General features: G+C 34.2%; 1 protein-coding gene across 3 annotated transcripts in view; it reads right to left on the bottom strand.

The window, feature by feature from the left end:
- Positions 1-23,360, bottom strand: part of LOC144836937 (U3 small nucleolar ribonucleoprotein IMP3-like) — a 59,356-nt gene that overhangs the window by 25,649 nt on the left and 10,347 nt on the right. For 2 of the 3 annotated variants that reach the window (XM_078691882.1, XM_078691884.1), the window contains exons 2-4: positions 21,372-21,479; positions 6,718-6,872; positions 6,397-6,448 (exon numbers count right to left, since the gene is read on the bottom strand). In XM_078691882.1, the coding sequence (XP_078548008.1) occupies positions 6,397-6,448; positions 6,718-6,872; positions 21,372-21,479 (315 nt within the window). The remainder of the gene's footprint in view (positions 1-6,396; positions 6,449-6,717; positions 6,873-21,371; positions 21,480-23,360) is intronic. The other variant, XM_078691885.1, reaches the window with a different exon arrangement.

The following is a 23,360-nucleotide window of genomic DNA, read 5'->3' as shown; positions in this document are numbered from 1 at the left end:
GACCAGTAATCTGCGTCGGTAGTGTAAACGCTCTGGGCCGGCCTAAAAAGTAAATATTTTGCAACCGGCCCAGGACCGGCCCTGGACCCAAACGAAAGTGTAAATGGGGTCTAGGTCAATCAATTATTTTTCGCATGATTTACAATTTTTAAAATTGTTATGACGTCATCATGTGCAAAAGCGTCAAAAACTTTGGTCACTTATTTTCACCTATACTGCACTGTATGTAGTACGTATACAGTATATAGTGTACTGTATATACTTAGACGTGACACAAAATAGAGAGCGCACTAACATTTTTCCAATGGCATGATCGTTTTTCTGCGCGTAATATTCTAACGTATGACGTGCACGTGGCGTTTGCGCTGCGGATAACCTAACTCGTCCGTAGTGACGAGTTCAAATCTAGTTCTTTTTGTATTTTCACCTTTTATCATAAATGTACATAATGTTATTTTTACTGTTTTTACAAGTTTTAGGCTACGGTCACACTACAGCCTCAAGCCTGGCGCGACTCACCGCAATTGAGATTTTTGTAGTGTGACCGAACGTGGATCGACTCGCGCCTGGCTTGAAATCGATTTCAATCCAGGCAACTCAACCCAGATGGACCCTGAGTTGACCTTAGCGTGACCGGGATTGACATTATTTTTTGGAATCTGGCCAATCACAGTCATCAACTCTGTGTTGTTTATTGGGAATTTTAGTGGATGGATATCCACATGCCTTTTTTTCGTGGATCGTTTCGTCGGGTTTTGGTTGAGGTGAAGATATTAAAGAGATTTGTGCATTAATTTTTCTTCTTGTAATCTGAGGTCCTTCGTAACTATCACCGGCATTTTGTACGCTGTGCATTGTCTGTCATCTAGTGGTTGAATTTAAGACGAAACTAGAATCTGCTAGCCTACTCTGTCTGTGGCGGCAGGCCTATATTAATATTATGCTTACAATCAGTCGATTACATATATTTTAAATTTAAATCATCTACAGTAACAACAAAATGCATAGGCCTAGTGAATTCTAAATAAAATTGTAAGTATGTACTACAGATTGGCTCACTTAATTTATTTAGCTAGCTGACTGATTTCCGGTTTCGTTCGGAGGACAACCCAACAGAATTCGAATAGTGTGACCGCCCAATAAACTCAAGCCCGGTTTGAAATCTCAATCGCGGTGAGTCGTGCCAGGCTTGGGGTTGTAGTGTGACCGTAGCCTTAAGAATATTTTATACATGTTTTTATTATTACCTTCTATTTTCTATAAACAGGACCATATGTAAAACAGGTGCTACATCTATACCTGATATGTTTTTATCCTCTTTGAATATGTTTTAAATAAATAAATAAAAATAAAATCATCACCTTCATTTAATTTGTTTAGAAAATGTTCGACAATTACTTTTTAAAAAGGGTTATTTTACATTATAAAATTATTATTAAATTTGTTATTCATTAAAATATGAACGCCAATTATTATGCCACCAAAATAGATAGGTTGGAAGATACAGGAAGTGCTAGGATCGACGTTATTTAAGATAAATAATTGCGGGATTTTTTGTTCGTTACCTAACCGTACCCCCCTAAAATTTTCTCGACGGATTCGTAGGACTTACGAGACCTTTTAAAAACGTGTAAAAAACCCAGAAATCGCGGAAACCACTGAAAATTCACATCCCTGCAACATCTGATTGGCAAAATGTTCACATGAATTTGTATCTACAATCCAATAGCTTCCAAAAATGTTTTAATCATGATTTATCTTTTTTTTTTCTGACAAGCTATAACAGATTGAAATTTATACTGTAAAGATGAAAATAAGTGACCCACGTTATTTACATTTTTAGACATGATGACGTCATAAAAATTAAAATATTTTTAACTCATGCGAAAGATAGTTGATTGACCTACACAGTATTAAAATCTTAAGGGAAATGGAATACGGAAGCGAGATGCGCTCTATTGAATGTGATGAGCAATAACGAAAGAGACAAATATCCTATATTTTATATTCCAGTGGACATACGATGACGTCACAATGTCCGTTTAGCCCACAGTGCAGGGATACTGGCTATTTTACGTGCGCTACCAAGATCCTATATATTATAAATAATTAAATACCATGACAAAATCAATATATCTTTTAAAAAATCAAATGCATATAACCTATAATTCACCATAGTAGACCGGCAGCCCAGAGACATTTGGTTAGATGAGCTAGGTACCAATATCTGACTATTTAAGTGTGTTGGGGGTCACTTGAAGTCAATGAAAATGGGAGTCTGCCGGGTGCCCCCTGCTGCGTCTAGACCGGGGGGACCCCGAAATGTGCTAAAAAAATCGGCACCGGTTAGATGAGAGAGTACCACCTAATTTTACCACCATGGGATGCCCATTGGCATCCTTATACCAGTATCACAAACGACAGACTTTTTGTCTGCTGCAATAGGCCCGCCAGACCCTCCGAGGGAGGGCCTAAAATGGGGCTAGCATAGATGAGTGAGGTACCACTCAAAATTAATGCCAAATGAACAAGTTGTGTTCATACAATACGAAATGGATAACAACAGACTAATTGTCTGCTGCACCGCAAGTGCCAGACTCCCTAAAGTTAGACTAGAGACCCCCCTTCCCCCAACTAGCACAGCCTAGATATTGTAGATACCACCAGCAACCAATTTTATATGATTTAGCACAATGTAAGCAATACCAAATGACCTATTACAGACTATCTGTACACTGCCTTGGCCCTGGCAGACCCCTCTAAAGTTAGACTAGAGACCCCCCTTTCCCCAACTAGCCCAGCTTAGATATTGTAGATACCACCAGCAACCAATGTTATATGATTTAGCACATTGTAAGCAATACCAAATGACCTATTACAGACTATCTGTACACTGCCTTGGCCCTGGCAGACTCCTCTAAAGTTCGACTAGAGACCCCATTTACCCCAAGTATAGCCTACCTTAGATATTGTAGATACCACCAGCAGCAAAAAAAACCCAAAACAACATGTTTAATTGAATAAAGTTTAACTTTAATCGAACTAACACAAAACAATTGAAAATATAGGTAGATTCCAACAATCTCATGCATTGAAAAGTATTTATTATTTGGCTTATATAAGTTTTAAGTGAAACTCTTAAACTATTTTCCCTTTAGAATGGTAATGGTCATTTTATCGTCATTGATGGGATATATTTTCAATTGTTTGGTGTTAGTTCGATTAAACATGTTGTTTTGTGGGTTTTTTTGCTGCTGGTGGTATCTACACTATCTAAGGTAGGCTATACTTGGGGTAAATGGGGTCTCTAGTCGAACTTTAGAGGGGTCTGCCAGGGTCAAGGCCAGGGCACATAACATTCATGATAAATGGCACCTCTAATTGGCCGGAAAAACACTCTCATGCAGCGCCAGTTTGGCTGTTATGTCACGTACGGCGCTCCATATGAGCCCCCTCGTTGTTGTTGTTCTACATACGAATGTTTACTGTTTGCTTTGTTAATAAAGTTACATTATTGTTATACCTCAAGTATCGGTTATTCAGTTGTATTATCTGTGTGAGTATTGTCTATATTATTACCAAGTTGGCGCAGCATGCTACCATTGAACAAAACGATCGTACTTTTTATCATTGTTGAATGTTTTGATATTAGCCTAATTGTTAAAACGACCTTCACAACCAAAATATATCTTTGTAATAACATTTATTTTAAATGGAACGCTATAAAAATAATCCTCTGCTTCATCAGAGCATGAATACCTAATAACCAGACAAGAACGTATCTTTATTACGTTTTACTATCAATCCATTTTCATATCACGCAATCCATTTTTCAACAATATAGTAGTATAACAATAACATTTTGATTGAATAGTGAGGGATTAGTTACAGTTTGACTTTGAATAAACCATTGGTAATTTACTGAAAATCCAAAATGAACTTGTGTTATAATACAAACAACATTATTCAATCAAAGAAACGCTCTACTACACATGAGAAATAGATGTCGGTCGATAAACTTCTGACGACGACTAAAACAACGACAATCCGCTAAATGTTAGTGATTTTATTTCATCTCTGGCTTGTTACATTTTTCATGACACATTACCGGACTTCCCCCTCCTCTCGCAATGAACTACAGTACAGATCTTCCCTATCTAGGCTTGTGTATGTAGCATACTACGCTATTCACAAATTACCCACGCATAGCAGTGTTACTAGAGCCATCACAGATTACCTCTAATGGATCAATCATTCACACATGAATTCAAAAATTCATCGACAAACGAAATATAGCCTATATTCATCCCTTTTAAATATTAGGCATATTGACAAGGCTAATAATCGATTTGTCCATAATTATTGCGTTTTGGCCGGGGGTTTTTCATAATCTAAGGCCAATTTTTAGGCCAAATCATAATTGTGCGTATAGTTTTGTATTTCCGATGCGTGTAGTACCCTATTTATCTTCATTTCCGTACGTTCGTAAATATTAGGCCGAATTTCCGTAGTAGGCCTAATTTATAGACGTTCCGAAATTTGAACCGTGTTATACCGGTAGCAGAGCAAAGTTTGCTTCTTTCTGCAAATGTCCTATCATTATTTTCTTTGTTTTATTTGGAGTGTGGTTTAAAACAACACTTTTGTAAAGTTTATAGTGGATAAATAAAAATGAATTTTTGGAAATTGTGGTTTGAATATCTGAATTCCAAATTATACAATTTAACCTTTTGCTCAATATATTTATAGCAACAGCTTCATATTTTTTGTATAACTTTTTAAAATTATTAATTGATAATTAATTTACATTAATTGAGTACAGTTATTAGAATGCATTACCGTACCAAAAGTACCTTCATCAGGGACTTCCATGTGACGTTCGCATTGAACGAAAACAAATTTATCATGAATTTTACGTGCGAGAGTACCATTTGCGGCCGTCTAGGGGTGTCATTTAACAATTTGCTTGCTCAAATACTCAGTGTCTACAGCCCTGGAGTCTTTGAGCAACCCTCTTAAAATAGTCCTGCGACTGCCCCTGATAGCTCTATCTGTATTTATTTACAGCAATTTGTTGAGGAAACTAAATATATCAATGTAAATAGGTGGAATTGATACAGTTGAGTAGGCCTACGTATCGGCTGGTGGTCTAGGAAAAAATAATCGAATGCTATAGGCCTAATGTAAACTACAGTACATGATACCATAGATATTATAGTGTAATATATTAAATTCACTATAATCCTCTATGATAATGATACACTATACTTCATATTCACACATAAATATTGTAGGTAACCGCAGCGTTCCATTCTTTAAGCATGCTGACTGGCAGTGATAAACAATAGGTACGCGTTTGTCTAGACGGTATGAGTTATTCACAACGAGTTTACGAATTTTTCAATTTACAAATAACCTTTTGTATTGTGGGGCACGTATTTGGAGGATTTTCAGAGATGAGGGTGATGAGGTATTGGGGATGTCGAGGATGGGGGTTCGCAGTCGGTTGGGGGGGGGGGGGGTTCGCTGTAAACTGAAGGCAGTGTACAGATAGTCTGTAATAGGTCATTTAGTATTGCTTACAATGTGCTACATCATATAACATTGGTTGCTGGTGGTATCTACAATATCTAAGCTGGGCTAGTTGGGGGAAGGGGGGTCTCTAGTCTAACTTTAGGGTGTCTGGTACTTGCGGTGTAGCAGACAATTAGTCTGTTGTTATCCATTTAGTATTGTACGAACACAACTTGTTCATTTGGCATTAATTTTGAGTGGTACCTCATTCATCTATGCTAGCCCCATTTTAGGCCCTCCCTCGGGGGGTCTGGCGGGCCTATTGCAGCAGACAAAAAGTCTGTCGTTTGTGATACTGGTATAAGGATGCCAATGGGCATTCCATGGTGATAAAATTAGGTGGTATCTCTCTCATCTAACCGGTGCCGATTTTTTAGCACCTTTCGGAGTCCCCTCGGTCTAGACGCAGCAGGGGGTACCCGGCAGACTCCCATTTTCATTGACTTCAAGTGACCCCCAACACACTTAATTAGTCAGATATTGGTACCTAGCTCATCTAACCAAATGTCTCTGGGCTGCCTGTCTATAGTGATGAATTAAATCTAGTTAAAACTGTTTTTGTAAGAAATATTTCTTGTTTATCTTGCATTTCAGTTCATGTTTTAAACAATACAGTGCTACCTATTTTTCGGCATCTCCTATACATTGCAATGCTTTTAAGTTTTCTTCCCACCAAAATGGCGTATGTGACTGTACCAATGATTATCCAACTTGGTAAAAACCAATTGTGGTCGACTGCACCAATTTTAATCCTGTACCATATTTGTCATACATAACAACTATATCTACAGAAAAATTTAGAAGAATGATAAAATATCCTACCTGCTTACAAGAAATGCTGGATCTAAAACAATATCAGGACCAACACGAACATCTTTCAAGGAATTCAGAAAAATAACATAAAAAAAGTATATAAATCATAAAGACACATTTACAGGTACAGCAGATATATCTGTATAATGAAATTATAATTTTAAGTCTCATTTAACACTGAGGTAGTCAAAATATGTCATATTATACTGTATTTATACCATACTTGCAGATGCAGCAGAAACAAGCCCAAGAATATTCGTAAACATACATTCCTGAAATTGCAACATTTCAATTTCTAATATTAAATGGTTATTGTGTGTTAAAGGATACGACCCTGTTCAATAAACTGTACAGCCATACTGACTTCCTGTGCCATCTTAAGTTTCTTCATAACAACTGGTAAACGTCTTCTACAAAATGATGATGCAGAAACATTATCACATAAAATCAAGCTCTGTTTGCTTGGAATAATGCCTATTCGAAATCTGAAAATAAATAGAAAGATTGATTTATATATTGTTTGAAGGTTTGCATGGCGAAATCAAATGTTGATATAAGTTTGCGGTACACCACATATATTAGTTCTGAAAGAAACTGTTGAGTTTCTTGACGTTTCGATCAATATGCTTTGATCGTCCTCAGGAGTGAGAATGCAAAAAGTCCAGGAAACTTGGAATTTAAGTGGAAAAGGGTGGGATTGGTGTGAAAGCCAAAAAAAATAGCAAGTTCACACAGTGATTTTTCACTCATTATCTTATCTCTTGAGCTTTTAGCCTTTTTTGACATATTTTAATGCCTTTTCCCTTCCCGGCCCTGCTCAGAGGCCCCTGCACTGACTTCTTGACGTGACGGCGCACTCTATAGTTTGATTCCAAATGCCTTTCGCTAACAGACCTGAAGACGGCCTCACGATGACAGAAAACAAAAAAAAGGTGAACGTACATTAGAGCCATTCATTATCACCATTAGATATCACTTTTCCATGAGATAGGGCTAATTCTAAATGACACATGATGCAAGAATTCAATCAGGTGTGTTATATTAAAAACTAATAAACAAATTGTTTGAACAAAAAATAGGTTTTTTCCTTTGGGCAACACAGTTTTTAAAGTCACTTGCACTTTTTTCACTGTAACATTAACAATAGCTTTAGGGCTTTTTAAAACCAGCAAGTGCACCTTAAAATATTTAACCTACTGACTAACTAACTGAACTTTTCATACATTTTTTAATGGTTCAATATTAATATGATTTATTATTAGTGTACTAGTTAGTGTACTACTAGTGTACTATATTTTGTTTGTTTTACATCAAATGTAATTTATGATTGAATTATCCTTATTTCAATTATCATATCCATTTTTTACAGAATACGCTGCATCTTAATCAAACAGACACCAGGTTATTTGCATATAATAATAATAATAATAATAAATAACATTTATAAAGCGCAAGAGACAAAGGTTTCAAAGCGCTAAATAAACAGATGAAATATGGACCCACCTGCCAGAAACAATCATAAGATAATGATAAGAGCTGCAACTTGAGAAAATCTCAATATCAAAATAATCAAAAACAACTTTAGCTTTCACATCATATCAAACTCAACCACTATAGTCTTGAGTCGGCAAGTCCTGTTGATCAAAATGTAATCAAAATCTCCCCAGGCATAAGACACACAGTGAGGGTTTGGTGTCATAGGTCATACTTCAGTTGGCTACCCTACGGGTCGTAATCATTGTTTGGCAGGTCAATGTATCAGACACATTTTGGTGTTCCTACAATAGGGCCCTCAACCTCAAGTTCATTAATACAATCACTTGAATAAACTATCAACAAGTTATCAATGACATGCCCTTAATGATTGGGGTGATTTAAACAAAACCTTAGATGGTGTGATCATATATTTAGTTTTTAGTGGACTATATAAGTTATCTATAATTCCTTAATTATTCATTTAAATCAAATTAAGTAACAAAATGGGGGGGGGGGGGGAGAATAAAAGTTAATTCATCACTTTGCCTATATATGTATACTTTCTTTAAAGTAGTTGCAGTGTAATTGTCTTTACATCCTGCATTCATATCTTCAAATCCTGTTTCCTCTAGCATAAAGCTAATGATGAAAACAGATTATTTGTAGTTTCCTATTACAAGTGGCTTTCACTAATGATGTCAGGGCCTCAAATTATAGTAGTAGCAGACCAAATGCTAGTGAGGAACACTGCTGGATGTTCAAAATGAAATTGACACAGATATCTTTGATTAAATATTGAAAAGTTTTTAATATGAAAATATAGATATAAATAAGTACTGAATAGTACTTTCTATCTAGAAATGTTCATTATCAATAAAAGCAATTTCACAGTATCTTACAAAAAACAAAAGTTATATTCCGATAAAGCGGCCACCTGCCTTAACGGCCGCACATTCAAAAGCATGTTTTTTCTTCCCATCTAATTAGTGCATTTGATACCTCCTGTAAGCGGCCGCTGCCACCCTTTTGACTAAAATTTTTTTAGATTTTTTGTTTGGTAAATTACCTGGTCACCTGAAAAATTCTTATGACTTTTTGCAAATAGAAAAAGGAAATTGTTGTGACTTTTGTAATGACATAGATTCCAACTGTCCCACTTTCAGCGGGACTGATTTTATGTATTGGAAATGAATAAAACTAAAAAATTAGTGTTGTCTAGAGTTATCATTATCACTTTGTGTGGTAATCAATTAATAAAGTTTTGGGTCAGCAGCTACGAAATACTTTTCAGGAGACACAGCGGCTATCAAAAGTTCTTCCTATCATTTTAAAATACCACTAATCTATTGATTGATTGTTACAATGCCAGTCTGATGTTTTGTTTATTTTTTGGGGTCCACACATCTGAAAATAATACGGCCTGGTCGGCAATGCTAAATTTTTCCAGTAATTGTTTTCCAGTTTATGTATGTCCATGAGATACTATACAATTGTTTTATTTTAAAACGTCGGAAACTGACAAAAAATGTCACAAAAAAAGGATAAATCCAGGAATAAACCTACATGATGACAAAATTGTTTTCTTTCAGATTTGGAAAAAAGGTAAGTTTATAACCATTTATTATGTTAAATGATCAAAATGATAAACAAAAAACGGCAGGGCCAACCCTGAGTGAGTAGTACGCATCGTAATCTAACAAGATTACCATGACTATTCCCGATGAATTATGCGTTGAGAGCTGTCGAACACACCGACTCATAATACGCTTAGATTTGTTAAAGCCGGTTCAATAATAACAGGGCCTATATATACAAAACAATTACAGTAGAACCTGTGTTTTACGTACCCTAATTTTACGTTCCCTGGATTTTACGTACGTTTAAAATAACCGATGACGTCATCATTTTCTTACATTGAGGGCGCAATTTAACAACAACAAAGCAAGCTCAACAAAGCCATGGCTGTGTGTGGTGAGGAATTCTGCTGTGTGAGACAAGCTACACACGTGCATTCCCCCCTATAGCAGCAACTGTTTTTATTGATAGAAAATACAAGAACATTGATATTAAACGCACAGGCTGTATTATACTGTACTTTTCTAGTTAGGCCTCACATGTTGCTGCTAGGCCTGCTAGCCTGGCCTGAATAGTCTAGACAAAGCCTTAACACGGTAGCCTTTATATAGCTACGATTTCTATGTATTTGGGGTCGATTTAAGGTCAACCTTGATTTTACGAACCCCTTGTTTTACATACGCCTTTCGGTCCCGTACCGTAGGTAAAATGAAGGTTCTACTGTATTAATGAAAGCAAGTTCAGGCAATTACTTAGTTTCTCAATTAGATTAAGGCAAGTTCATCCGCACACTTTTACATCTGGTACCTTGTTTTTTAAGTTTTTTTAAATTTTATTTAATTTAATACAATTAAACATTATAAATAATTATTATTTAGGTGATAATGATGAAGTTGGAATTGTAGAACAATTTTATTTAATTTATTTTTTTTATGTTATGTCTTTAGGCCGGCCAAGGATTACCAATAGTAAATTAATCAACTGTCCTATCAGATAGGTGGTAATCCCCCTAATACAGAGGCTATTTTATGAACCAGTTCACCGCAGTAACCTCCTACTCTTCTCGGATAAGAACCCAGTTCATTATTCGACTAGGAGCGAGTCGGCCTCGAACCCGATGTTGTTGGCTCTTTAGGTACGGTAAACGGCGCCTCTGCCTTAACCGCTCTGCCATCTGACTCCAGAAATATATTCGATGTATCCAGTGGTAAGTGGTTATAACTTTTTTTAAATGTACTACCACTGGGCCGGATCCAAGAATTTTAATGGTTGAGAGAAGCAAGCATTAGTATGGGGCCAAGCGATCTTGCATTGTAATTTTCTACATTTTTTCCCCGTTCTTTTTCTTTTCCCTTTCATTTCTTTTCCATTTTCCCCTTTTCGTTGAAGGAGGGTTGCAATCAAAAATTCTAAACCATAATCTGTCCGCCTAAAACAATATTGTCTTTCGAATTAAACAAAATGGATTTCCTTTCAATCTAAATATTTCAGAATCAAGATCGGCTCCAGTTTCAACTATTGATGATGTGATAGAAGAGATTAGGTCTACTGGAAGCAATAGTAATAATGAGGAGGTAGATATGATTATCTGGATTGGTTGCTGAACCCGAAGTATGCGGTGCAATAAAAGCTACTAATACTGAGGTTGAACTGTTCGAAAAAAAAAAAAACGACTGGCCTCACTCATACAACAAAAACTACCACAAACTTTTCCTGTTCATCTGACAATGTCCTTCTTCTGTCAAAGGGCACCTTTATAAATTTCATTGTGATAGGTGTAATACTAACATTTCCTGCGACCATGGCGGACTTGATGACGTAAAAGACATGTGAGCACAAAAGTAATTAGCGTGAACATGAACCCATTTGGTAATGACCAAATTTTTAGATATCAATTTCCTTCAGGGCAGCCATGCTTCAACAGCAGAAACTATGTTTACTAGTATAGGTGTACTGACGAAACCTGGGACTTTTGCATCGGTCTGGGCATGAACAATACCAACACCAATATGGATTACACAATTCGATTAAATCACGACCTCTACAGAAAAACAAGGATATAATAGTAACCAGTTGTCCTTGCCATGTTCTGCACCACGCTGCTTCGGAAGCCGGATCTTCATTTGCAGAGGTATGCGGTTTTGATGTTGAAGACCATGCCACCAATTTATTTTACTGGTTCGAAAGGTCAAGTAAACGGAACAGTATGTTGAAAGAATACCAAGAGTTCTGTTCCATGGAAAATGAAGACGAAATTAAATTACATAGTCGGAGAATTTATAGTTGCGTTAAGAACTCCGAAAAATATCATGTTTTGGACCTCTATCGACAGAACCGCCCGTAAGTGGTCACCTCCCTCGGTCCCGAGGGTGGCCGCTTACAGGAGGTTCAACTGTAGCTCATTGCAAATTGATAAGGACTGTGATAATAGAGGAAAATGACGAACAGATGTATACATTAATACATTAGAGTAGGGTATAAAATCATAATAAACCATTGAAATACTTGAAAAATAGAAATTTTCTAGTTGGATCTCAACTTTAATAAGATGTTCAAATTTAACTAGGTACTACACAATATATCTACATTGCGATCGCTTGGGCTGGTGATGGCAGCGATGTTGTTGTGGTATACAGAAAACTTTATTTTGAGTTTTGAAGGAAAATTGATCAGTTTTGCGAAGATGTGAATGGCTAGCGTGAGCGTAGCCACTTTTTCAATTACTTTGCCAAGAAAACAAAGATTTAATAATATTAATAAGGACTTTTAATGATATTTGTAAACTTGGGAGCCAAGATAATTGGTCAGATGTTTGCCTTACTCTCTGAACGTGGCCTATGGTGGTAAGCCAGTCTAGTGATCTGGAGGTCGTGGGTTCGAGTCACACCCAAGAATAATTCTAAATATATACTTTACTATAAAGTACAGTTAAAGTCTTGCAAACATCTGGCACAATATACTTTAGTATCTTTAGTTTTTCATTTCAATACAGATTAGTGATAACTTCAAAATTACCATTAATTAAAAACAGGTAGGATTTAATCAGTTTGTGCTTTTTAAACTTACAAATTATAGACATATCATATTTTGTTATTCAATTGTTTGTAATTTACAGTACTGTAAAATGCCAACAATGTGTTTTTGTTCCTTTAGGAGCTATGACAACTTACTACAAGTGGTTATAATCCAAAGGTTCCTCAAGGGGCTATGATATGACAACAGAATTGTTCGCAGGAGTGCAATCAAACTCTGTGAACACTGAAATATTTTGTGGATAATGCAATCTACTTCCGTCTATGATTCTACAATGATTGTAGAAACTAATTAAAATGATGAGAATAATTTAATAGGATGTTGTAACTCACACTCCCATAAGAAATTATTGTGTGAACAACTCTTGAAAAACCTGACTGGTTGGCCTATATGTTCAGTTTTTCAACAAGTATGACAATATATTGGGCTTTATCAGATGTTTATTGGTTTGGAAAATATGTATTAAATTATATTTTATTATAATAGGTATCCCAATGAAGCGGATTTTCGTTATGGTGATTCGAAACACGTTCGTGAAATTTCAAAAAGTGACGTGTCTTTGAAGTAATTAATATACTATTTCTTATGTACCCATGTGAATAAAAACTATATGTCTGGAAAGATCTTGTTTAAAGGTTTATTTATATATATTTTTAATCTATGTTTATTAAATATTTTAATAGAAAACGTGAGTTAAAAATGAGGTACAAAAGCCGACGAGCCGAAAGCCGCGCGCTAAAAATAACTTTGGAAAATTTAATTTTCAAAACATGATCACGCGGCGGTCATAATAGGTGGTGGAGTAATTTTTGTTACATGTTATCAGGCTTTAAATACTCCTTTAAATAATCCTCAAATAAATATATTTTTTTAGTCTTTCTCATTATCAAAATCTGGCTAATTTAGTATTAAATTGAAGCTAACTTATATGTCTGTTTGATAAACGACATTGTTTTATTTGACTTTCCGTGGCCGTCGTGCGAAGAGGCCAACAAGGCCAACCCCTGAAAAAATAATCCCTATCGAAAAATAAAAGTATTTACCATTTTCCTTGCAAAGGTGTTCAGTTCTAATCTTATTACTAAATTACCGTCGTCCAGGCAAAATGCATGGTATGCATGTATTAGCGCGTTAATTAATGATTGGATTGGATTGCAGTGGACTGGTCCATTTTCGGAACTAGTCTTCCCTGCACACAAGGCATGGTGAAAAATGTCGCTTCTCATGGAATATTTGCTTCGAAACGTCAATTTTACCGATTTATTCAATTATTTAATAAGTGGAGTATTTATCAAGCTACTATATAAAGCAAGTACGTTTAAAAGAAGAAATTTAAGAAAATTTAAATTTGCTATGCAGCGGCCGTAACCCATTCTATGTAGGTGGCTGAAACGCGCTTTGGTGGTCAGGGTTGCTGTTGTATGTATACGCTGTTTCTTGGCCTAAATTTGATTCCATATTTCAATTTAAATTTTGTCCTAAAATGAGACTCCTTTTAACCATGATGTGGTGATCAACCATGATTAGACAGGCTAAACTAATAATAGCTATAGGCCTACATTGACAGAGTAGACTGGTTGGTAGGGGGCCTAGTTGTTTATTGAGGCTATTGAGTACTGTTTAGGTGGGTGCGTGAGGAAGTGACCTGTGTATAAGACGCACCCAAAATTAAGAGGTCAAATTTGTGCGTGAAAAGAGTATCTTGTACACCGACATACGGTAGTATAGTCTGTTGTAGGCTAGCTGTCCAAATAAGCAGGGTCACATAATATATACGAATGAGAGAACATTTATTGTAAATACATAATAGGAAACGCGTAAAAAAGAACGATGTTTTTGACTCCATCATGTCATTATCAAGTCCAATGAAGAAATTCTAAATTGCAACTACAGGTAATTATATAACACAAATCAAACCAAACCAAATAACTATAAATCAATCATAGTCTTTTTAGTTAACTTGTTTTATATTATTGTTGTTTGTTATATTTATGTGTTTAATGCAATACTTTGTAACATTTATATTTTCGCGCCGCGGCTTTAGCCAGCCAGCTATATCCCCAGAGGACTACTCATTCAGAAGCTATATCAAGCGGAAAGCTTATTATCTACGGCTGACAATTTCGATATTTTGTGAACTCGACTAATTGAAAGGTCCAAGCTGCTGGACCCAAAAAACATCTGGGAAAAGAGAGTCTATGAAGGCTCACAATTTTTGATTCTCGCCCTTTGATTGGTTGACTTGACGCGAATCAACACAAAGTGAAGTCACGATGTACTGAGGACTGCATGTCCAACACACGGGAAAATAATGTATTGAAATTCTTTGAATTTTAGGTTAAATAAACACTCTTTTTTATTTAAAGACACCTTCCCTGATCGCATTACATCGGGTGATGGTAATATTTGTTGTTGTTGTTAAGAATTATGGTACCTGATATATTTTCGAACAGCTAGGTACCAAACATGACATGATTCGGGGTAGCGGTTTGTTTACAAAAGTACCGTAAAGAAAGTTGATTTTTGAGTGAACAAAAATACAATTTCCTAATAGATTTTCAATGGTAACGACTTATAATATTTGCAAAATACACATGTAATATTTTTTCATGAATAAGAGTTTGATATGTTAAAGATAATTGTTTATAGTATCGTTTTTTATTGAATTTTACAATGTTACAAAATATATTACTAAAAATAGGTATCCCAATGAACGCGCGATACGTTGTGACAGTTTTGATTGTATTTTAATAAAAATTAAATATATTGAAAGAGTGTGTTTTATTGTTCACTTACATGTGTTATTTATTAAAATTGATCAAGTATTTCCAGCGAAAACATCATTTCAAAATTAGTCTAAAAAGGAAACCAGCGAATTTTCGCGCGATAAAAAATCTTCGGAAAACCCCTAGCCTGTTTTCAAAACACGATCGCTTGATGGCCGTCAGAGCTAGCGGAGTGATTTCTTTTGTATGTTATCAGATTTGGAATAAGCTTTAATTTGATACGTAAAAAGGCTGGTACGGACAGGTTTATCAGTCTAAAATATCAATTTTCGTGAGAAAAGTTGTATTTTGACCCATTGTGCATGATCAAAAAATATCGAATTCGGTAATAAATTGAAGCGAAATCATTATTTTATTCGATAAAACATCGTTTATTAATGTATTTCCTATGGTCGTCAAGCGATCTACATTTTTAAACTGGTGCATGAGGCGTAAATCCCGTTCGAAATTTTAAAGATTCAACCATTATAATCCGGTGAATAATGTAGTGAGTAAAATATTGTACTGTAAAATACGCGAGCGTTTGTTGTGGTGTTTTCCGTTAAATAGATTAATGCATCCCTATCAGCGAATGGTACGTTCCATATTTTCAACACGTTGTTTAGTTTTCCTCCTCGCTCGAGTTCGGCCGGCTCGACGCGAGATGTGTGACAGCAGCGATGTCGGAGCTTGACATGTCCTTTTCCATCGTAGAATATCTGTTTTTAGACATTAATTTAACAACTTAAAATTGGTGTAATGTGCAGAAGATTTATTATGCAAGTATACAATGCAAATGTGTTAGGTTTAAATGTAGACATTTATTAAGCTAATTTAATACCAACGTTACATTTGACTCTGTATACGGCGGTCGAAAGTCATTACTGCGACCGAAATACTTTGACGGGAGCTACTGCTGATCGCGAGTAAGCCGTTACTTGGCCTAAACTTTAGCAATTCAATTCAATTTAATAACATACTTACGGTTAGAAATACGAAAAGAAAACCATTTTTATAATGTTATATATACTATTCAGGTAAACAATTAATTGTTTTAATTAACATTGATTATTTTAAATGAGTTTATTTTGACCCATTGTGTGTTTGCCTAAAAGAGCATATCTTAGCCCGGCTTGGATTTGGTGTCATAATCATACGGGCCTAAAATCTTGTTTTACGTATTCAAAAGTTATATATAATAGTATTTATGATTGAAATTATGAATATAAAGTACATTAAAATAATATAATAATCATACTTACCAAAAATTAATGTGAAAGAAAGGAAACAGTACACACAGTTTTTAACATAATTTTTCATGGTTTTTTTTTATAATTTTAAATTTCACCATTAAAAAAATATTATTGTTTCATATTACACATATCTCTGATATATTTATTAATGAAATATACACTACATTCTAACAAGTAAAACAAAAATTAAATGAATTAGTACAGTAGTTCAAAAGTTACAGATCATTGAAAGAATTGCAATTTTTTCATTTTTTAGGGAAATTCTGCAAAAATGGGCGCAAAATGCTTTTCGACCAACTTTGCGGACCAATAATTTTAAAAATAGGTTTCGCTGAGGCTCCAAAAAAAATAGAGTTGTACAACTCTGTGATATCTATAGGTTTAACAAAATTAAAAACTTTTAACTCATTATTGTAAAAGTTATAACCTTTTAAAAATGCATCATTTAAATTGCAAAATGCTAATTACATTAAGTCCTTTATGGTTAACTGAAAGAAAAAGTAAAACAATTAATCTGAATTTTTTCATTGGGATACCTACTAAAAACCGTAAATGTATGTAATTATTGCATTGTTCACAATTGCAGACTGATGACGCAATTTGTTTACTTAGTTTGTGGCTAAAAACAAGTCAGATTTTCATTATTTTTTAAAAATTATAATATTGATACAAAATACTAACAGGCAATGTAAACTTTGTTTGAAAAATATTAACTATTAATTTTGCATCATTATCCCTCTAGAGTTTGCTGGCCAGGTCACTACGACCTAAGGAAATACCCTGGAATATGTACAGTAAGTATAGTTTAGTTTATGATTATATTTTTGTTCTGTAGAGTAGGACAGACTATATTCACATTATACAAAATGTTTACTATTAATTGTTAAGCAAAAAGAATTGATAATAAATCATTATTTCTACAGAACAATAATTAAGACTGTTACGTCAAGTCGAGCAAAATATTTCTTGTTTATAATTTTCAAGAATTTAAATTTCGTAATTGTAATCATAATTATTCATTTATTTCAATTTCGAGTGCCTGCATAGTCATAGATAGGTCAAACTCTTTCATTCCAAGAGGTATTGGCCTTTTCAATAGAAGATATGTTATATTCTTTTGTCTGTATTTAATTCTGTTTTTGTATTTATTGAGAGAGAAAGCAAAGAACACTGTAATTTCCAAATTTATGGATGAATAAAGCGATGTCTATGTCTATGTCTAACGCTAAATTTGGCCTATGAAAGATTAGGAAGAATACAAAATTTTGAATTAAATTATTACCTCAATATAAACTATAATATTAACACGTTATAATTGTTTCCCTTTTGATTATTCTAACCATAAGTTGTATTTTATATTGAAATGCGGAATAAAGTTTTGGCCGCCATATAGTAGTAATCAAGCTTCTTAAATTTATTTGGTAGAAATCCGCCTAACGTAGCTGCTTTATATATCGGTCGGTAAAATTGTTGTTTTTAAGCAAATATTCTACAAAAAAATTTAACAAATATAGAATAAAAATATAAATAAATCCTAAAAAAGGTTCTTTTCAGACATATAATTTTAATTCACATGGGTACTTCAAAGACATTATTTGAATTTGCTAACGAAATTGTGCTTCATTGGAATACCTAATGTTTTTATACAGGTGGCAAATACAGAACAAATGAGTGAATACTGCCCATTATTACAAACTCCAGGGGAAACAAAAGAACTATTTTTTTGAAGTTTTTAGATATGTAATATTCCTGATTGATATAGAACAATAGTACTTTGGTTGAGGCAAATGATTTAGGCTTTCACAAGCAAACACAAAGGTATGATAAATTTTCATTGATTTCATTTTTATTTATTGTGTGAAATGAAGTGAAAAAACAATACCAGTACAGATGATTATGAATACTTTCCATTACTACATAACATTTCAGAGTGTTTCTTTTGTCAAGCATACTTTAATATTGCACTTGCATAATTTACTATTTGAATATAATCCTAGTTATGTCATAATTATGCTCCCGTTTTCAGATATTTGCAAAAGAGAGTAAGAAGCCACGTATCAAATAAAGAATCATGAATTTACTTCGAGATGTTTGTATCCAGCTAATAATACCAAGTGCAGGAAATGCGGAAAATTGAATCATTGGGCAGTAGTGTGTAAATACTGGGTTACAGTACCGATCCCGATCAAAATCTTATTGGTTTCAAGGTATCGGAAAACATATGGATATTAGTGTTAATCATAGGAGTGGAATACAAGAGAGCAGAGATAGTCAAAGTGAGATTTCACCTGATTTCACTTTAGTATGGTGCTAGGATATCAAAAATGCTAGGTAACAAATTTTCACGATCCCGTAACCACGGTAACAGCCCCAAGATCAAAATGGCGCCCAATTGGCCGTATCTCCGTAACCCTTTGGTCTATCAACAAGATATTGGTATCAAAATACTCGGAACATATATATTTATATTCATTGTAATGGAACATTTTGACGAAATGTAATAGGAAATGCTATTTTTCTGCACTATTGACCATTGACCTTGACTTGCACTGTATCTAAAAAACGGCTGGTCATAGAAATTAAAAAATGGTCTCAAATTGCCGAAACCATACATATTTATTGTAATGCAACATTTTGTTAAAAAATGACCGGAAGTAAAGTTATTACTTATTACTACTGCCCTAACCTTTGACCTAATACGCATGAACTTGATACATATAAGCATTTACCTATTTCAGCATGTTTCGGTAATTATTTGTGGTAGGTATTAAACAATGGGTTTATACATATTATCATTTGAATATCTAATTTCTAATTCCCATATATTTAGTTTTTATATATTTTATAAATATACTTTATAGTGTAAGTAAGCACATCATCTTTGTAAACTTTGGACAATAGTAAAGTTATAGCAGAAATTCATTGCACTGTATTCATTTTCCTCCCATCCACTTTACTAAAATTACGTAGTCCAATTGATTCTTCCTGCACTTTTACTGGAATGTTAATTGCTATACTTTTTACATTTTTCCTGATAAGAAACTGGAGCTCCAAAAAAGGATTAAAACATCTTTAATTTAACATCAATACCATGCATTTATTGTGTCAGCATCCTCGTTAGACAGTCAAGGAGTGAGAGTGGTTGATTCTTCAACTTTTGTACCTTTTATGCTTTTTTTGGCTTTCCTATAAATTCATCATGAATTGCAAAATCAATTTTATTTCCTAATGCTTGTTTTTCTTGAAACATTTTCATATATAGAGGTTTCTCATACATTGAACTGCTGGCGGCCATACATTATTACGTGGTCATAGATGACAATTTGAGTGCTTGTTTCAGTTGCTTGGTTAGATGTTCCTTGGTTTTGCTTCTTGGATGTTTCGAAATGAGAAGCAATCTTCCAATGCTAACATTGACTGCTGTTTTGTAGTCATATTGCCAAGGCAAGGAACCAATTTAAGGAGTGAGATTGTTAGAAGTGACCAAGCGGTTTTTTTATGTTTACAGCATTTTATGATCTCCTTCAACTACTAAATGATTTTAGTTTCATTTTTTTTTAAGGAGTCTACAGCCTGACTTTGCTCACAAACTTCAAAAATACTCCTTTTTTTTTTATTTAAATACAGATTTTTTTTCTTTACATTCAAATTAATTACATTCTTTTATTCTCTATTTTTTGGGTCATCTACAGTACATCAAGCCAAGCTGGTTTATTCAACTCATTTTTGATCATCTCTGATCATCAAGATATATTTCTTGACTTCTTTTGAAATTATTACTAAGACAATGTTTAAAAAAAAGTGTTGATTTTGTTATGAATGTATTTTGATGAAATCTTGAAGGATTTGTGTGTTGAAGAGTGAGTTCGATGGGAAATCTAATTCGATTCCCTCCTTGAGTAATGCCAACAAGACCAACCCATTTTAACTGTTTTCCTTCTGTTCTAGAGCACTATTTAAATACAGATTTTTTTTCTTTACATTCAAATTGATTACATTCATTTATTCTGTGTTTATTGGGTCATCTACAGTACATCAAGCCAAGCTGGTTCATTTGTGCTAGATGGCAATGTATCAGACGAGCATATAAATGAAAACCAGTCATGGGCAAAACAAATCTGCAAGATACCCTAATAATAATATGTGTTATAATTACCATCAAATCTCACTCTGGCATTTACTACCTGTAGCCAAATCAGAAATCTACTTTTTCCGGCTACGATCGTTTTGCCAATTGCGAGCGCGCTATTATTAGAGTGTCATTTATGGCCAAAGGCCCCACCATGTAAGCTCAAATATGCAATGTTGGGTCGCGAGAATTCCCAAAATAGGATGATGGGAGTCGCGGTCAAAAAGGGTTTCAGAATGCTGATTTAATGGACAAAGGATTCGTCAAGCAGGTACACAATACATTTCATAAAAAATTTCCTTTTTTTTAAAAGCTTTTTTATTCCAATTCGAACATTAATTTAGCGATCAATCCTCCCACGGCACCAGGTGTGTCGATCGCTGTGAGGAGTAAGTTTATCATTGTTTTGAGTGAGGCAGCGCAGGCTGAGTAGGGCCTAGCTAGAATTTTCAGGCGGTTGCAATTTATTTTAATATTTTAATTACACCTGAACAAACAATATAAACAATAATCAGGGTTTGTAAATGTTTCAAAGAATACACAATTAGAAGTTTATCGTAACTATTTTATTTTCATTTTTTCCATATTTAGGCATGGCTAACCAAGCCTAGACTAGGCCTGATCGACTGTAAACAACATCACCTCTAACCAGGCAATATCTTATATGAACTTAATCTTATCAATTATATTCTTATTATTGTTTCTGAAAGTTTTTTCATGAGATGAAATTATTCAAATTGTAATGATACATACAGTTTTTCTAAAAGTTGTTGAGTACATTCAGTTCTGAACAGATCCTTCACATCAAGCTGTCTAATCTTTTTTGCAAGTTGACGTACATGTCGACTCAATTTATTGTACCTGTAAAAAAATCCATTACAGTAGAGTATTATTACACCAGGTAGGAGTGAGATTTAATGAAAACCGCTTATCTCAGATTAATTGCATATTACCATTTAACCCTCTTATTACCATAGGAAGGTCTAGTGCAAAAAAGCAAAATGAAACCATAGTAAACACACACAGTAAGAAATTTGCGATTCAAATGGCGACCAAAAATGGTTAACACGTATTTACAGTATTGTCAAAGTATTGCAATACTATATCTAAAGGTTTTAAGTTTATCCCCCAAGGGCACATCAATTTAAGTACTTGTGTTAAACCAAATAGTTATACTGTTAGAGACTGAGAGATTGGAATGTTCCATTCATCACAACGTGTAATATTAAATCTATCAAAATAGTATTTTTTAAAGAAAATCGGCTTCACACAATATGATGCTGTACTCAAGCTGTTCAACCGGTTTTCAGCTATTAAAAAAAAAAAAATTATCGTAGGAGGAGACAGGTAAATGCGAAGCATCCTTGTATTGTTGTGTGTGGGTATTTTTCAAGATGGACGTCCATTAGACAGTGTATACCACGATCGGAAAACACCCCTATTTGGAGGAAATCGTTGAACCTAAATTCGTTTTAATTGTCAATAACTAATAATCTAACTCAATTTAATTAGTAATTATAAATTTTTATCCATATCACCTAATTATCTTCCTATATTTGATCAAGTACGGATAACTCTTTGTTACTGTATTGGATCATCTTTATTTTCACGCTGCTGCTTTAGCCCGCTACGTCCCAGGAGGATGACTCATTAATAAACCGGAAGTAAGCAGAAGTTATATATCTAAGGACGACAGTTTTGCGAAAATGCATACTCGACTATAATTTATAGGTAACAGCTGCTGGACCCACAAAACGTCTGGGAAAAGAGTCTAACAGTTGAACGACAAATCCCAAAGCATTTCTGGTATTTATGAGTCCCATGATACTTCACACTTGAAGATGAAGTGACCCCCAGACTTGACCTTCGCAATAAAATAAACTAAGTGACTGATATGAAATACAGACTCAATTATATATTCAATTTATATTTGTTCACATATAAAAAAGAAAAGAAATGTTTAATTATAACTCAAAAACCATTGTCTGACAGACAATTTAAGTATTTTTTTGCTTTAAATTACATTTTTTCAGGTAAAATAACTATTATGTGACAATAAAATGACACATTCAAAAAAACAAATTTGAAATAAAAAATATTTTTCAGAGGGACAATATATCTTTAAAACTGTTACGTCAATAAGCGAGCAGCGTTTTTTGTAAAAAATATTTCTTGTTTATTCTGTCTTCCTTTTTTGTTGCGTTACTCTAAAACGTGTAAACAGAACATATCGTAACTTTGTCAACATATCAACATTTACGTGAAGTTGTGCACCTCCTATTTTTTTTTTTTATGTCAGAGTTGCGCAACATGACTTGCGCATGATTTAAGAATTTTGTATTGGCATTTGGTGAAAATTTAATTCATATCAAGAGTCAACTTTCTGTGGATTAAAAATGGCATGTTTCACACTTCTTCAGGTCATAATGGCATAATCTTTTTTTGTGCGCGATATTCTAACATATGATGTGCACGTGATTTGTCGTGCGGATAACTAACTCGTCAAAGAGACGAGTTCAAATCTAGTTTATATTATACTTATTTCTTTCTCCCCCAATTTTTTTGTCTTGTGTATCTCTAAAACTTGTAAACGTAACATTTCATAACTTTGTCAACATATGGACATTTACGTGAAGTTATGCGCCTCCTATTTTTTTTAATGATGTCACGAGTTGCGCAAATGACTTGCGCACGATTTTATGAATTTTATGATTGATCATAGATTAAAAACCAAGCTTAATT

Source organism: Antedon bifida, chromosome 3 (assembly GCF_963402885.1).
Source record: "Antedon bifida chromosome 3, ecAntBifi1.1, whole genome shotgun sequence".
Classification (NCBI taxonomy): Eukaryota; Metazoa; Echinodermata; class Crinoidea; order Comatulida; family Antedonidae; genus Antedon; species Antedon bifida.
Note: the sequence above shows the minus strand (reverse complement) of the source record. Positions and strands in the feature narration are given on the sequence as shown.